The sequence below is a fragment of the Pteronotus mesoamericanus genome, unplaced genomic scaffold (assembly GCF_021234165.1).
Source record: "Pteronotus mesoamericanus isolate MK-2021 breed Mesoamerican mustached bat unplaced genomic scaffold, CSHL_Meso_final contig_246, whole genome shotgun sequence".
Classification (NCBI taxonomy): Eukaryota; Metazoa; Chordata; class Mammalia; order Chiroptera; family Mormoopidae; genus Pteronotus; species Pteronotus mesoamericanus.
The window spans coordinates 8100427-8117402 of record NW_026555104.1 but is presented as its reverse complement, the minus strand read 5'-3'; the positions used below and the strand labels follow the sequence as shown (position 1 = coordinate 8117402).

Genomic DNA, 16976 nt, shown 5'->3' with positions numbered 1-16976 from the left:
GGTCAGCCATGGCCATGTGATTCCATTCTGACCAATAAGACATGAGGTCCCCCTAGCTTATGAAGGGACATGAGCCAGGAACATTTCCACGGTCTGTGACTCCTAGAACTGCTGCTACTATTTTGGAACCATGAGGAAAATTAGCCTAAACAGACAAGCCAGCTCCAGTGATAATGGTGGAGTTATAAGTTGGAGAAACAACCAACCAACATCTGAGTCCCTATCAATATTGTTAAGGCCTTGAATTAACCAACTCTGAAATGGCCCCATTTCAGGGCTTCTTGTTATGTGAGATAATTAAGTTCCTTATTGTTTTTGGAGACTTCTGAGTCTTATCTTACCTGCAACCCAAAATATCTAAATTGTACATGACCCCTGTATTTTAGGATAGTTAAATAAAATTATAAAACATACAGTGTGGTACTTTATAGTTATTAAAATAATTTGATTAATTTACATTTGTTAACATGGAAAGATATTAATAATTATATTATAATATAATAAAAGATTTATTTAATTAGGACTTATTAATAAATCCACTTATAAATATATATACATAAACTATTATCAATAACTGTTTCTGGAACGGAAGCTTTGGCTATTTTTGTCTCCTTTAGGTTAATCTTTATTTTAAGTATAGACTATGATCATGTAATACCTCTTTGTTTTTATTAGAAAGGAAGAAAAAGGGGAGAGGAATAGGAATGAACACTTTGATAAAAAGGGAACCTAAGCTAAGTTTAGCTTAGAAGGCTAAGTGGTCATTTAATTCTTGCTTTCTATAGGGGCGTTATGTGACCTGGCCAAAAGTAATTTGGTCAATAAGACAATTTGATAAAAAGGAGTACTTCCTGTCACCGGCTTTTACAATCCTTTATATGTCATACACCTTCAGTACCTCTGGCTTATCTCAGAAGGCTGAAGTTCTGCCCTCTAATGTTCTGTTTGTTTTCAATTAATTTTTGGCCAAATATCCTGCTCTCAGATGATTATAAAAGTTAAAATAAAAACTTATACAACATAAATGTCAAACATGTCAAACAATGGAAAATTAATTGCAAAACCCTAAATACAATTTATTTCTATGCATGGCAATAAAAATGCAGGTAAACTAGTAATGCACATATAATTAGCTTAAGATGAATAATAAAGTTTTTAGAATAAAAAGAATACCGCCCACATCTTAGATCCTTTCCTTTCATAAATTCTTTTGTTTTCCCCCAACTACAGAAGCAATAATTTTTAATAATAGAAGACATTTAAAAAATGAAAAAGCAGAACACAAATACACATCTGTAATCTCAATTCAGAATAAACAATTAAAATGTTGGTCTATTTCACTCTATATCTTATTTTATGCATTTTAATATAGTACCTTCCCCCAACAAACTAGGATAATGCCGTAAATATTGTTTTACAGCCTACCATCAACAAACTATTATTAGGGTTGGCTGAAAAATGACTAGCAGAAAGCTAATTGGAAAAAAAGAGCAAAGAGTCCTTGCATATGGGTGCAAGGACTCACGTGCAAGGGAAGAAAAAAAGGTAAAATTCTGAAGCCAAATAACAATGCTCCAAGGGTCGCAAAACTACTAGAATACATCAGCAGTTGAAAATATAATGAATGGAGAACTCTGATAGTCATTTCAACTAAAATGCTTTTAAATTTTCTTTTGTCTTAACAACCTGCCTTTGGTCAAATCATATGGTATCATCTTTTGAGGCGGATTTGCTAGTCCTATCAATATTTTTTAGTGTCAAAATAAGAGATTAGAATTAAAAATTAAAAGAAAACAAAGATCACAAGACAGAAACTCCTTTCCTGTCAGATAGTGATAATATATAGTAATGGGTTATCAAGCAAAGGTGTTGAGTCAATAATGTATTGAATCTCTGCCCCTGAGTATTTTAATAATAAAAAAGTCATTCATTTGCCTAAGGCAGGAGGCTGGCCCAGATCATTATTTAATGTCCCCTCTGATGTTTTGTCTGATTCTCTATCTGAGCAATTTCAAAGAGGAAAAACTCACCTTTAACTGAGCTCCTACATGGATATAGTTATAGGCTGAAAGGGATTTCTGCAGATGTAGAGAGCGTAGCATTTGTTCGGAACCTCCTTGGAGTAGCTAAAAAATAATTTAAGATAAATTGGCAAAATATATACTAATCCAAATATACCAGATGGTCTAACAATGGCAATCTAGCTTTTATTCACTTTCTGGGCTTAATTTACTTAAGTCCTCCTGTTTCTGGCTTTGAGGTTTTGTTTTGTTTTTTTTTGTATCTTGAAGTTAAACAGCTTCAGTAGTTATCAGTCATGGAGAATGTTATACAATCATGAAGAAAATCACTTTAAAAGTCTTAGCTCTTTCATAACATTACTGGCATGAAAGGTTCTTGTTTTTACTGTGGTCATTTGTAGAACAGAAGCCTCGGCTCTGTGCTGGTCACTTACTTAGCAGCCTCATTATGCAGACAGGATGGAGCTGTGTTTCAGAATTCAGAAAAAGTCAACACTGCCAGGGAAGTAAGAGGTTATCAGCAGACAGTCACAGGCTGAATCACACTGGAAAAAAACAGCTTTTCCTCATCAAACTCTGTATCTCAGGAAAGGTGGACAACTGGATAACATGACAGTTTACACATGGAAATAAATCTTATTGATTTTATAATTTTATTTTATAAAAATTCAACACAATGTGGTTTAATTTGGCCACCCACTTCATTTATTAGCATTGGTTTATATTATGTTGGTCTTTAAAAATAATAACAATGTATGAAAATTGTTTTCTGAGTAAGAAGATTTGTTAACAGGAGGGCTATTGTAAAGACTATTGTGCCTTAGTCCCTAAAAGCACTCCCAAAAGAGGTGTTCAAAATTTTTTCAAAAAATTTTTTTCAAAGCAATCACAGCTTTGCTGAGATAAAAAAGACAATTTTTTTGAATTGTAAATCCGTTTTTTTTTTTTTTAAGTAATCATATCGCTTTATAGTCTCCATGAGCAAAATAAACTGAGTTTGTGTTCCCGTCTCTGAAGCTCCCAAACAAATCAGGGAACAACAGCTTCAATTTAAAATAAAACAAGATTAATTTAACATATCCAAGATTTCCCATTTTATAAACTTTAGTAAGTCATTTAATTGTTATCTACACTGCAAAGAAACGCAGGTGATGCTCAACCAAGACAGTCATGTGGTTGGTTAGTCACCTGGTAGCTCTTTCTAACAGTCATGCTAAACAAATCTCTGAAGAAGCAGAGAGGAAGTGGGTGTGTGTATGTGTGCATGTGTATAACATGTCATGGGCCAATGGAGGCAAGGGAGACACAGGGCAGGGGGAAACCCTATATAAATACATTCATTTTCTGTACAACTGAGCAAATAATCAATTATCTGTATTACAGCAGATAACTAACCTGATAGAAAGAATGAAAGCTTCTTTCTCCTGGCTGTTGCACAATCACTCGAGACTAAGGAAAAAAGAACAAATTAAAATTGTTAATCTGAGAAGATATCCTTAAAACAAAACAGGAGCCACTTTCTCAGAGAGTCCTGTATCAACAGTGCATTTAAACGTCCTAAAGACCCTATGGATAGTAACCATCTAAAATGAAGTCTCCTTTATGGTTTTTTTTTTCTATGCAACTTTTTGATAATTCTTTTTACTGCTTAAAACAGAGTTCCTCCCCAAAATAAGTCTATTTTGATATTTTTAACCTTGACCCTAAAGATGGAATTTTTTTTTAGGAAGGAAGAAATTGGAAGTGGAGAGAACAGGAAGGATCAGTTAGAGACAAATAGTTTCAACGTTCCTGTCCCCAGGGTCTGCAGGCATTTCGAAGAGCAATGCCTTATAACCTGTAATAAAATCAGTTAAGCAAGATCTGTCTTTGGAGACTCCTGCCTCATGTGCTTCCCAAAAGACTGTTCCTGCTAGATTGCTATTATGAAAATGTATGTTTCTTCACAGGGAATCTGCAGATAAAGTGAAGACAGGAAACATTTGGAAAAAATACTGGTAAGACCTGTCATTTCCTGTCTTTTTTTAACTGACTCTGATAGAAACACTTAATTGCCTTGATAGTCTGACTTTAATTTAACAAACATTTATACTGCCATAAAGGATGCCACAGACAAATAGAAACTAGAAAAAAATGAGATTTCAAATTAATTAGAATAAAAACACATGGGAGTATCAAATCAATACATTGTATATCTTAAACTTATACAATGTTATATGTCAATTATATTGCAACTGCAAAAAGTTGCATACACATGGTCGTTTGAAAAGAGTATTATTTCAGGCAATGAATGTGACAGTTCTTCTATAAAGCATTTAAAAAACAAAACAAAACAAAAAACCCCAAGGCATGTGGGAGATGCTGATGTATAAAAAGTGTAGAAAGGATTAACCTTAGGTTGGTGTTTGGTTAAAACTCACCCAGAAGTTGGTACACAATCTCATACCACTGCCACCCCTTCCTACACATACCTAAATCTTATCTACAAAGTCTATAACTTTTTTCAACTTGATATTTTAGTGCTAATAAAAGAATACAAAAGGAGAATCTCTTATCACAGCTGAGGGAGGGAGAACAGTATTAAAAGCTACTTTGAAGCAATTAAAGAAATTCTATAATTAGATTTAAAAAAATATTCAGCACTTGTAAACATTACCCAGAGAAATTAAACACATCTTACCTTCTCCAATAAGTAGTTATTGATATGTCCACCAATAGGGTCCCCCTTGAAATCAAAGTTGATATCCATGTATTTTCCAAACCTGCTTGAGTTGTCATTACGGTTGGTTTTGGCATTTCCAAAAGCTTCCAAGACACAGTTGGACTTAAGTAACATATTCTTCACTCTTGAACACAGACAAATGAAGAGTCATTATAAAAAGGTTTGAAGGCTGGGTCTTTAAAAATACTTGGTTTCATTTAAAGACATGGAAATATTTATACAATGATGCTCAGTGCAGCACTGTTTGCTATACTACACACACACACACACACACACACACACACACACACACACACGCATACACAACACGAACGCCCACCAATAGGGATGAATTAAAATAAATTTTTGTTTCCAAGTGTACGTACTGATGTAGAAAAATGTCCAGAATATATCAATGAATGAGAAATTAAGTTGCAAAATAATACATATTGCAGGATCTTTGTGTGCGTGTGTGTGCACGTGCATGTGTACACCTGTGAGGGTGTGTGCTTATGCACATGTGTTAGTAAGTGCTTAAAAACCTGGAGTGAACAGTACACTTTACCATGGGTGCCTAAGCTGGTGGGGTAGGTAGGGTGGCATTTCAGGGAGCATTTACCTTTAGTATAATGCTGTAATTTTTAGTTTTTCTTTTAAATGAACTTTTTTTTTTTACATAGAGAAAAAACAGTACGTTCTGAAAAGAAAGAATGGGTGAAACAGATAATTACTCAATTTTTTAAAGTACTTGCTTATAAAGCCTAGAACTGTGAAACTGATTGCACTTAGTTATATATCATCAATGTGGTCTTTATTAGTTTAGAAATTGCTCATCATTTTTGTTTGAAGGTGCATGGAATTTCTCTTTTGTATCAGTTAATTCACTCTTTATTTAATGATTGCTAGTCTTCTATAAAGCAGTCTCTCCCAGTGGATATAGTTTAACTTCATCCTACTTCTTAGTTCTTTGTTTTATCTCACTGACTGAATACCTCTTATATGCACATACCTGCAGAAGTAACTTTGGCCACGGAACTAACTTGATGTTGCAGATAACTGTTCCTTCCACTATTACTGTAAGTGGCCCTACACCTTTATCTTCTCTTAAATGAAAGTATACTTTTGAAATGTGGAAGAAAGCTGCCTGCTTACAGGAAACAAAGAAAACTGTCTATAAGACTATGGTAAGATATGCTTGTGAAAGACTGGCTAATGCTCATATGCCTTACTTAACTACACCAACTGGGTTTAGAAATAAAATCAATTTGGTTCTTAGCCAGTTATTCTCCTGACCTCTTAAGGAAATTTTTAAAAATTACTCATATTTTTGTCTTATTAGATTGCAAAGTCAATGAGAAGTAGGAGATGTGTCACAGTTAATAACTGTCAGTAAGTTCTAATATCAGGACTCTTGCTGTAATAACAGCAGCACAGATCAGCCTCCCAGAGCCCCCTTCATGCTTGGGAACCAAGGGCTCCTCAGGACTATAGTTTTAAAAAGATAGAAAGAGAAAGAGCAAGCAACCTGTGAGTAATAATAAAAATATCTCTTTTGACCTGACCATCCAGTCCAATTAGGATGAAGCGAAGAAAGCCCACATCGGGCAGTGTAGTCTAAAGTCTCTTCTCTCACATCAAGCCAGCACCCTTTCTTTCTAGTCATAAAAATGAAGACTGAGAAGTGCATATGGAGTGTCAGTCTTCAGTGAATGAATACTGAGTTTCAAAGTAGCAGCTCTGAAAAATCCCTTTTCCTCTTCAAAGAAAAGTCCACACTACATAAGAAAGTTGAGTCATATTGCTTTATAGCCACATTTTTTTCTTTCTCTTTAAAAAACTCATCTATTGATTCCTTATTAAGTGAATGCTCTATGCCAGACACTGTGCTAAATGCTGGGCCCCAGGCAGTGCACACAAGCTTTCTTACTCTTCTTACTGTGAGTGGCAGCCTGGTGCGGCTGAAACCCTGTTAGAAAATGAATCATGCTTATTAGCACGTCTAACATCAGGACTTTCGCTGTAATAATGAGGGCATGGATCTGCCTCCCAGAGCCCCCTTCACTCTTGGGAACCAAGGGCTCCTCCGGACAATAGTTTTAAAAAGACAGAAATAGAAAGAGCAAGCAACTTGTGAGTGTTCGCACCATAAAACCTACCTGTGTGAGTTATAACGTCTTTGCTAATCACATACATTTAAGGAAGCAGTTATAAAGTAGAAAGGGGACACTTTCATCTGTTTCAGAATTACTTTATTTTATTTTATCTTTATGTAAAGCTTACCATGTAGTTAGCTTTCTTCCTATTAGAAACGGATATAGAAATAGAGTGATATAAATAAAAGAGACAGCATGCAGTAAGAGAATCAAGGTCGTCATTTATCATCAATAAATGGTTGACACATACCAGAGTTTAGGTCTAGTCAATTCTGTACAGAAAGTAAAGCTCTAATGAGAATGTCCCCCATTACCTTTCGATCTCGGCTCTCTGGCTGGGGTTGGTGATGGCCGCAATGTACTGCATGATGTACTTACTGGCTTCGGTTTTACCAGCTCCGCTTTCACCTGGGGGAAATTGTGCAAAGCTTAACATTAGAACCTAAACCAAGAGTAAGCTACTTTTCAATGGAATAATTTAAACTTACAATGTTAGTCATTTATATAAAATCCCTATGTTTCAATGTTTGCTTTTTTTTTTTAGTTATTTCATTCTATCTTGATATGGTATTGCTTCTGAACGTGTTGAAAAAAATTAAATGATTGTAGAAGTAAAATAACAAATAGATTACAAATCAAGATTTACTTAGCAAAAAAATCAAGAGATAAAATGTGATAAACTAACTCCTTAAAGTCTTAGTACTTCACAGTGACACTTAAGTCTAATAGAGAAAAAGCAAGTTGGTGATTCAAACAGCAGCCACAGCTAAATTAATATAACCTTATTTCCTATAGCAGTATTTCTCTTACTCTTAATGGGGACAAAATAATTCTTAAAGCAAATGAAAATTAGAGCAATTTTGGTAAAAAGAAAAAAAGTCACACAGCAAGCTTCAAACACATGGTGTCACTGAAAAAGCATGACAACTGGTAAAAGGAGGAAAAAGAGGTCAATTTAGAGTTATCTACCCCAATTTTTAAATGTTTATGCCTTCGTACCCAAAAACTCTATCTGTAGAAATTTATACTATGGAAATAATAAAATACTAAAATAATAATAGGCATCAAAGGTTTTAATAGTCTTTCTGCAGATTATGTTTCATAGCTAAAATCTGAAAATAACATGTCCATCAGAGGGTTGGGTAAATCAATTATGATTCAATAGAATACTACACAACAGTTAGAGAATGCACTACTTCTAGAGTACTCTAATGAAAAGATGTCCATTATATATTGCTAAATGAAAAACACAATAGCAGCTATAACATAATTCTATAATTATGCATTTATAATTACATAATATGCATGTGTACATAATTACACCCATCAATACTCATATAATTATATACACACATAATATATTTATATGCATGTGTAATTATATATGATTTGTACACGCAGAGAGAACGTATAAAATGATAAGCACTCTTATTCACAGCTGTCACTGCTGGAATTTTGGGGGGAACGAAGAACTCAAAGGGAAGAGACTTTTTGTTTTTACTTCATACACTTATCTAATTTTTGGGTTTTTTTCCTTTTACAATCAGGCAATATTGCTTAACATAATTTGCTTTCACAAAATGTAGTCCTAGGCTATAATTCTCTAGCTCTTAACACTAAGTGACTTAATGTTTCTGACCCTTAATATTCTCATCTATAAAGTAGAAATACAACTGCTTTGCTTACCACTGAGTTGTTTTGATAACCAAAATGGAATAAAGATCATAAAAGTGTTTTTAAAAGTATGAAGTCACTAATGCAAAATGTGAGGTTTTATTAGCACCAGAAGAATTTTCCACAGTTTGGGGGAGGCCATTCAGGGTCAGTGGGCAGATACTTTTCCTGTCCCCATTTTCCTTGAAAAGCTCAGCTCTACATAGTGTTCAGCTCCACTTGGGCAAACGGGGTCCATTTCCCTCCTCGTTGGGCACCCCCCAGCTCTATGAATCTATTTCCAGCCCGTGTGCCAGTACGTCCCTCAACACTAGCTCCCTTCACCAATCTGACTTTGAGTTCATTCTTCATTTTTGGTACCTCAGGATTTCATTTCTTGGTTTCATTCTGTCATTATTTAAAATAATTTTTGTTACAATTTAACCTGTACTTCAAGTGTTTGAGATGGAAGGAAGGCATTTCTATGTCAGCTCAGTCTACAAAAGTGACTAGAAGTCCACCCAAATGGAACATGCATTTGTAAATGAACCAAAACTAGAGGGTGGTCAGGAACGACAGAAATAATTTAGTATTTAATGCTCATCATATTTTATTTTTCTAAAAATTGTTTAAGTTTCTAACTTCAAAAAATGATCTAATCAAACATTTGGATCCTTGAGTACCTAGGAAGTAAAAAACATTCTGATCTTGAAAGTACAGGGGACCCCCCCCTGCACCCCCGGTTCCTCTAAATACCTGATATCACAATGCAAGTGTCTTTTGACCGCCTCTTCATGGCCTTGTAGGCAGCATCGGCGACAGCAAAAAGATGAGGCGGTCTCTCATACAGCTCACGTCCCTTATACTGCTCAATTGTCTCTCTCCCGTAGATGTTCAGTAACCTATATGGATTCACAGAAACGACCACTTCTCCGATGAATGTGTAGATGCGTCCCTTTTCAAATCTGTTTAGAAGAAAAAGAAAGGGAAGTAGCAGCTGGGGTAATACAGAAATGCTATTTCTTTTCCATGAGTTTCTTATCTCCCAGAAAATCCAAACGTCACAGGAGCAATGTCTGAATTGACCTTTCGCTGGCCCTGAGTGTACCCTCAGAGACAGTGTCTGAGGCTGAGCTGAGATGCTGCTGCTGCTGGAAAAGGCCAGCAGGGATAAAAGTCAAGAAAGAAGAAAGAACTTAATTTTTTGGATGCTGGGGATTTCCTCTTTCAAAATACAGAAGGGTGAGAAGTGGGGAGGACAGCTGAAGACAACCTCAGAGCTCTAGGAAGAAAAGAAACAATGTTAGAAAAGGTCTTGAATCTACTAAGCCAAACTTCAATTGTGTAGAAAAGATCCAGGTACGTTTATTTCTTTACTCTCTTGAAACCTCACTAAAATGTTAGTAAAGGAATAAAAATAGTAAAATCCATACAGAAGGGATGGTAGAGGAGACACTTATGGCATAAATCCAATTCATTTTTTAAACGATTGCCTAAAATTCCATGGTGTAGATACATCATTATTTATTGAACCATTCCCCTTCCTTCCTGCTATTTTGAGTAACACTGTAGAAAATACTCTTGACACACAATCTTACAAATCAGTGCTTTCATTTTCATGGGGCAGATTGCCAGGAATGGGATAGCTGGATGCAGGGTATACATATTTTTTAAAGTTTTTAGATTTTGATCCCACCTTTTTACCACAAAAGGCTAAAAAGCCACCCCATCATTAGTATATACAGCAGTACATAGATATATTTTATAAATGGTTATGTAAGCATGGGAAAGTATAGAAGACTACATACTATGTTCATGTGTCCTTTTATACATACAATAGGGTGAGCAGGAGGAAGGTCAGGTGGGCAGTTGGAAGGAAGCCATAGCAACAAAGTAAAGAAGAAGGGAAAAAACGCCCAGCATATGTGATATGACAGCGATTGCCCAAAATTATGTGTCTATATTTACAGGGAAAAAAATTTAAATTTAGAAAGCCCATACATATTCACTATTTACACATTAATCCACACACATGAACCAGAGCTGGGCCAACACCCAAACGGACAAGCGGTCACCACCATCACACTCCACCTGCCAAGACCCACAGAGAGACAGGCCACTCCCGAGAGCTGAATGGAGGGAGTGCTGGATGGACAAAAGATGCTGACGTGAACAGTAGCCATGTCTCTAAGGCCTCTTGTTGTGTGGCCAGTGTAGCAGCAATAACTAAGCGTTTGGAACCCTAAGGCCAAAAACCTCCCCTAAACTTCCTTCACACTGGAAAGAAGGCTGTGGCTATAATTAGGAGTGGAAAACAAACAGATGTTGATAATGTCAACAATAAATTAAAACCAAGATTTTCATCTAGTAGTTAGTGTATATTTAAATCGGAGTTATTAACTACTTTCAGGTTTTCTGTGCATTTTTTTCTGTGGTGGTTTTCCTATGCATCCTCTTATCGCTAGACAGCAAGTTTATAGGGTAGCTAAAGGCACTGGCTGGAGTCCCTGCTTCTGGTTCTGGAAACTCACACGCTCGCACTGCAAACCTAATAGCAGTGAGACCTTGTGAAAGGTACTTAACCTCCATGCCTTCAGCTTCTTCATCTGTAAGATGGTGATAATTATACCCTTCTCTCCCCCTGGCATTGTGTAAGTACTGTAAAAAAAAAAAAGGCAATTAATTTTATGTTTCCAATTATGTTCTGCAGGAAGGAGATTTTTAACAAATGCTTTTATTTTATTAACATTGCTACTTAAATCACAGCAATCTCCACACATGAGGAATTCATTCAATGATTATAATCTGCTTCCCTGCCTCAGCTGTCAATCAACTAGCAGTTAGTCACAAGCAAAATGTCTGCACAACTCATGTTCTAAGACACATGAAAGTAATAAAAAGCTAAGGCTCACGACCCAAGCCTTTCTAGCTTAACATTCAAATTTGCATGACATGCTCCACAACTGTCTTCAAGGCTAAAAATTAAAAGAACAGGAATATTTAGTTTTAAAAATGCCATTGAAACAGAGGGAGGAGAAAAAAGAAAAAGAGAAGGATATTAGAAAAAAATTACCTCATAAGTCTGGAACGTGGTGACTAAGAGGAATAGCAAATGGCACAGGAGATTAGAATGTTGTCCTAAGATTCCAGGTCTGTCTAATATTGTACTTTCTCTGAAATTTCATTTTATTTCAAATAGAATTACTTTGTTCATCACAAGTTCTAGCCCTCATGGTTATAAGACACAATTAAAATACTGAATAAAGTTATCAGATGCATAATTATTAACCTGGAGACAGTGGCAAAGGTTCAACATAATACAATATTAAATACAATGCTTCAGCAATTTACAAAATGTTAGAACCTTATTTGAAACTTTGGTAATCAAAGATGAAATTTCAATTTGGTAAGGCTTAACATCACCACTAGATGGTGCCAGTATACACACTAACACTAATGCGAAGGCTTCTATTAGCTTGGAAAGCCTCAGGGCTGAAGCAGGCACTGAGGTGATGTGGTCGGGTCACCTGCTTGGTTTGCCTCCAGGAGGAATTGCTATAATTATCCTAGAAAACAAATGGGACGATACCATCTCTTACAAAAGACCAAAGAAGGAATTTTCTACAACCTCCACCTCAGTGTGCAGGACTTTTGTAATAAGCCTTTATGATGTAGTCCTCAAATATTTGCTCAATATCTCCTTTGTGCCACACACTGAGCCTGGCTCTGGGGATTAAAGAAAGAAAAAGAACAGGGAAGTACTGTAAATAAATAATAAGGCTATAGTATGATAAGTAACACAATAAAAGCATGTACAGCGGTGACAAAGATGATCATAACACACCCCTCTCAGTGAGGAACCCTGAAGAGTAGCACACAAACTGCACAGCAGGGCACAAGGTCACTGTGCTCTGGCCTTGAGGTCCTCTTCACCTGGCTCCCTAATTACCCATCAACACTTCCCCACGCCCTCTTTGTTTGTCACTCTGACGTCCACGTTAGTGAGTGACTTACAGTTCCCAAGAGCGACAGGACTTTATGGTTTGCTCATGGGATGCATTCTGCCTGGAATACCCTTTCCCCACCTGGCCTCTTCTCCCCACTTCTGCTTGGCAGGTTCTCACTCTCTCAGAAGTGTGTGCATCAGCTCCTCTGGGAAGCTGTTCTTGACACCCCACCTCTAACACAAGTGTCACGGCATTTGCTCTACTTAGCTCCTTCAGAACTCCCCAAATAGTTAAAATAGCTCAACGGCAATTGATTTTTAAAAGTTAATTTAAGAAGTTCAAAAATATTTATTAAGTGAGCCAGATGTTTTCCACTGGCTTTTGAATGAAAGAGGTTCTAAAAATTTTTTTAATTAATGAGTAGTAATGGAGAAAATGTAAAATAGCGTTTGGAGGACAACAGTCTTTTGTACAGAAATTTTGAAACATTTATTTTAAAAAAACCAAACAACTAATGACTCTGTTTCCAGTTGTGGAGAGAACCCTTAGAGCCCATGGTATGATCTGGCAACAAGAAATGTGAAATATCTGCACTGGATACTCTTAATCTACCTCTTGTAAGAAGCCAGGAAGTGGGTGACTATGTGGATGACACTTTAGAACATTTTTGGAAAACTAACAAATACACGAGGTTGGCTGGTAGCTCCTAATGTTGCTGGACAAAGTGATGAATGTAAAGAATGAGCTTAGGGATTCAAACTCCCAGCTCAAGTGCCACAAAATTCCCTGAAAGCTCCTGTGTGCCCTGAAGGAGAGAGCTCACCTCCCATAGCCCAGGGGCCAGAACCCTGTGAACCACAACAGGCACTTCTGTGGTGGCTGCCAGAGACACAAAACCTGCATCCCAACAGGAGGAAACATAAGACAAACCTAAGGGACAGTCGACAAAATAACTAGGGAATTTTGCAGTCAAGAAACAGAGAAAGGCTGAATAATATTCCAGCTTATAAGAAATCGGAGACATAACAATAAATGCAAAGCATGCTCCAAGAAAGTTTCTTGTAGTATTCTTGCAATGTTTCTGTAAATTTGAAATTACATCAAAATTAAAAGTTGTTAATAAAAATCCAATTTTCAAGCATCTTTATAGAGTAGGTTGAAATTTTTATTAGTTTTGAAAAGGCAATTTAGACTGACTAACAGACTCAAAAGACATAAATGATAGACAGTGGCAAGTACTTTTCTTAACTTCCCCGCAGCTCCCCTCATCAGTTTCCTGTGAATTCTTCCAGATATAATTTATTCATCCAAATGCATACGCACGCAGTTTTTTACATAAATGACTTTTTCTCTAATTAAAATAGATATCTTGAGACAGTTTCATGAAAGTAAAGAGAGGATAATCTCATTTCTTAATGCCTGCATAGTATTTAATTTCACGGGTGAATATACAATAATATAATCAATCCTCACTGGGTGGACATTTAGGCTGCAACCATTATTTTGTTAACTATGAACAATGCAACTATAAATATAATGGTATATGTTTCTTTGTGCCCAAGTGCATGTACACCTGTAGAACACATTTCTAGAATTAAAGATGCTGGTTCAAAGGATATGTGTAATTTAAACTTATGAATTATTCTCAAATTATTCTCCGGAGAGGTTGCAGCAATTTATACTTCCACCCATGATGTGTGGGTTTCTGTTTCCTGGGTGTGGGTTTTTTTAACCAACAATGCTGGCCCATTTTGAAAGGACACCCTATATTGCAGTTTTACTTTCAAAGTACACAGAACTCTGACCCCTTTCTTTACTGATGCCCCAAACTTTTGCAATGCTCCTTAGCTTGCTGCCAACTTTCAATAAGGTTCAGTTCACCTTCCCCAGTTGTTAGATGAGAATCTCTCCCAAGGGTGACGGCATCTTGTTTCTGCCACTTCTGGCAAAAATCACTGTGTCCCTGTAATGCACTCAGTCTTTTTTATCCCCTTTGTTGCGCTGTGCGTTCCTGAGATGGGCAGGGACTATGTGCCAGAAAGAGTATGAGCTTTAGAGTCCCACAGCCCTGCAGCGCGGGGTTTGAATCCTGGCTCTGCTAGTTACTGATTGTGTGTATTCATAAACATCTGAGTAACTAGTAAGTGCCAGGCACAGCGCCAAGAGCCCGAGTTACAGAGAAGAATAAGGCATGGTGTTGTTGTGCTCAAAGGTCTGCATAAACAGACAGTGCCATGTAGTTTAAATTTCCCATCGTTTGTGATAGATGGTTTAAAATTGACATTTAAAAAAAATTATCATTCCCCTCTCATTCCCATTCTCCCTTCCTTTCCCTCATTATCTCCCTCTTTGTCTCTTATACACATACATACACACCTCCCCATCACACTGTTTCAGAAAAGATTTAAGACAGTAACAAAGATAAAAAGGATGCTAAGGAAGCTTAGAGAAAGGATACCTACCCCAGCTTCAGAAATGGGAGGGTTCAAAGATGACATCCTAGAAGTTACTTGACATCTGAACTATTTATGTGATTACTAAATCTCCATAGAGGCAGCTCTGGGCACTTCCAAGCTTATGCTGCCTAAAGAGCACCTGGAAGAGGCTGCTTTATTTTGACTTTTTATTAATGTACTAACCCTTGGAAGAGAACGCTGGAAAAGCACCACCACAGCCCACCAGGGTAGTGCATGGGTGTCCCTGGTCCCTCCCCAGCAGAGGAGAGGGTGCCCTTTCTAAAGGCACCCTGACTGCAGTTAGCACTCACTAGCTCTATGATTATATGTAAGCTACTTAACCTTTCTGTGCCCCACTTTCTTTAATTTTTAAGTTTATTTTTCAATTACAGTTGTTATACAATATTACATTAGTTACAGGTGAACAACATTCTGTGCCCCCCTCTCTCCATCTGAAAAGGAGACAGTACGAGGATCTACCTCACAGGATTGTTCTAAGAAATGAGATGCTACACTCACTCACTGGAGCATGCAGCGCACCACTGGCGTGTGGTAAGAGTGCAATAACACAAAGTCCTATTTTCATTATGAGCAATACTGCAAGCTGTCTCAAGGGCAGGAAACGCCTTTCATCCACTCAGGTCCCAGGGTCAAGCATGTTGCATCGGTGCTCTGTTGTTTATCCTCACAGCAAGGGTCGCTTTTGTTAGCGCAATGAATCACGACCCAGCTTGGCACATGTCTGGCAAGTGTTCTTCGAGTAGTTCACAAGTATCCTCTAAAGCCAACACTCTCCACAACAACCTTTAGGCTTTCTGTGGGGCGTCAGAGACTAGTCAAGGGGCGATGGCAGCGGCTTGGCTGACTTCCTGAGCTCATGTCTTGGTTTTCCGCTCTAGAGCAACATCTCTTCCCGTGAGCAGCACACAGGTACTGAACCAGCAAGTGTGGTCAGGGGATGCTTGGCTAAACTCATTTTACTTTTTTAAAATTTATTTTTGCAATGGGAAAAAAAAAATCTATTTTTGATATATACATTTTAAGATAATGATTGCTTTCTCAAAACACATTTCTATCATTTAGTAAGGCATGCCTTTGTAGAAACACATTAACTTTAACTGTTCTTACTGCTGTCTTTAATTTTATTTGTGTTCATTTGTTCATTTATTCAATAAACAGTTATTAGGGAGCCACGGGTAGAGGAATGGACAGGCGGAGAGCCGTCTTCACCACAGTGCATGGTGATGGGAAGAACAGACGCTCTGCAGGCGCTCAGGAAGGGGCAACACAATGTGCAGGGTGGAGGGAGGGGCAGGTGCTTGAGGAACCAGAGTGGAACAATGCGACTGCACTACAGCAGAGAGGGCAAAGGGTATGAGGGTGGAGACGAGGATTTGCAAGGGGCCTTAGGGGGTTTTGCACTTTATTTCAAGGGCAGGGTTTTAAGTATTGATCCCATTTGCTTTTTTTGCAAGCCCCCTCTGATCGCAGAGCAGAAAGGACTGAGTGCCCGGTGACAGAGAGTGGAGACTGAGAAGGAGACAGGCTTTAAGAGATGAAGCACCACTGATGAGACAGCTAAGTTCCAGGATGTGAGAGGTGAGAAAGCGGGAGGTGTCAGGGCTTCTCAATGAGCCATGGAGCAGACCATGAAGCTGTGTACTGATGAGAAAAGGGACAGGAGAAGAAAAGCAAAAGTCTAGGAGGAGGTGGTGATTTAGACAGGCTATGCTGAGTCTGAATTACCCGAGAGCTATCCAAGTAAAGATGTCTCCCACTGTTCTTTCTCTCATTATCTAATTAAACCTGACCCCTTGGACACAAAGGAAAAAACAAAGAGGACCGCAAACACAGAGAAGGCAACCAGAAGTCCTTACCAGCCAAGGTAGGCAAATGCTGCAGGAAGACCACGTGGAATTGAAGGGCAAAAAGATTTTAAAGAGGTAGGACATAGATCTGGGTTCTATTTTAAATTTTTTTAGTAACAAAATTTGATCATGTCAAGTTACTCAGTGACTACACATTCCTGGTATAAGGAAAGAGTA

At 37.5% G+C, this 16976-nt stretch overlaps 1 protein-coding gene across 1 annotated transcript in view; it reads right to left on the bottom strand.

The window, feature by feature from the left end:
* Window positions 1–16976, bottom strand: part of MYO1D (myosin ID) — a 303106-nt gene that overhangs the window by 215523 nt on the left and 70607 nt on the right. Inside the window, exons 2-6 of the mRNA XM_054573135.1 lie at window positions 9285–9493; window positions 7190–7283; window positions 4702–4867; window positions 3417–3470; window positions 2031–2126 (exon numbers count right to left, since the gene is read on the bottom strand). Coding sequence (XP_054429110.1) covers window positions 2031–2126; window positions 3417–3470; window positions 4702–4867; window positions 7190–7283; window positions 9285–9493 — 619 coding nt within the window. The remainder of the gene's footprint in view (window positions 1–2030; window positions 2127–3416; window positions 3471–4701; window positions 4868–7189; window positions 7284–9284; window positions 9494–16976) is intronic.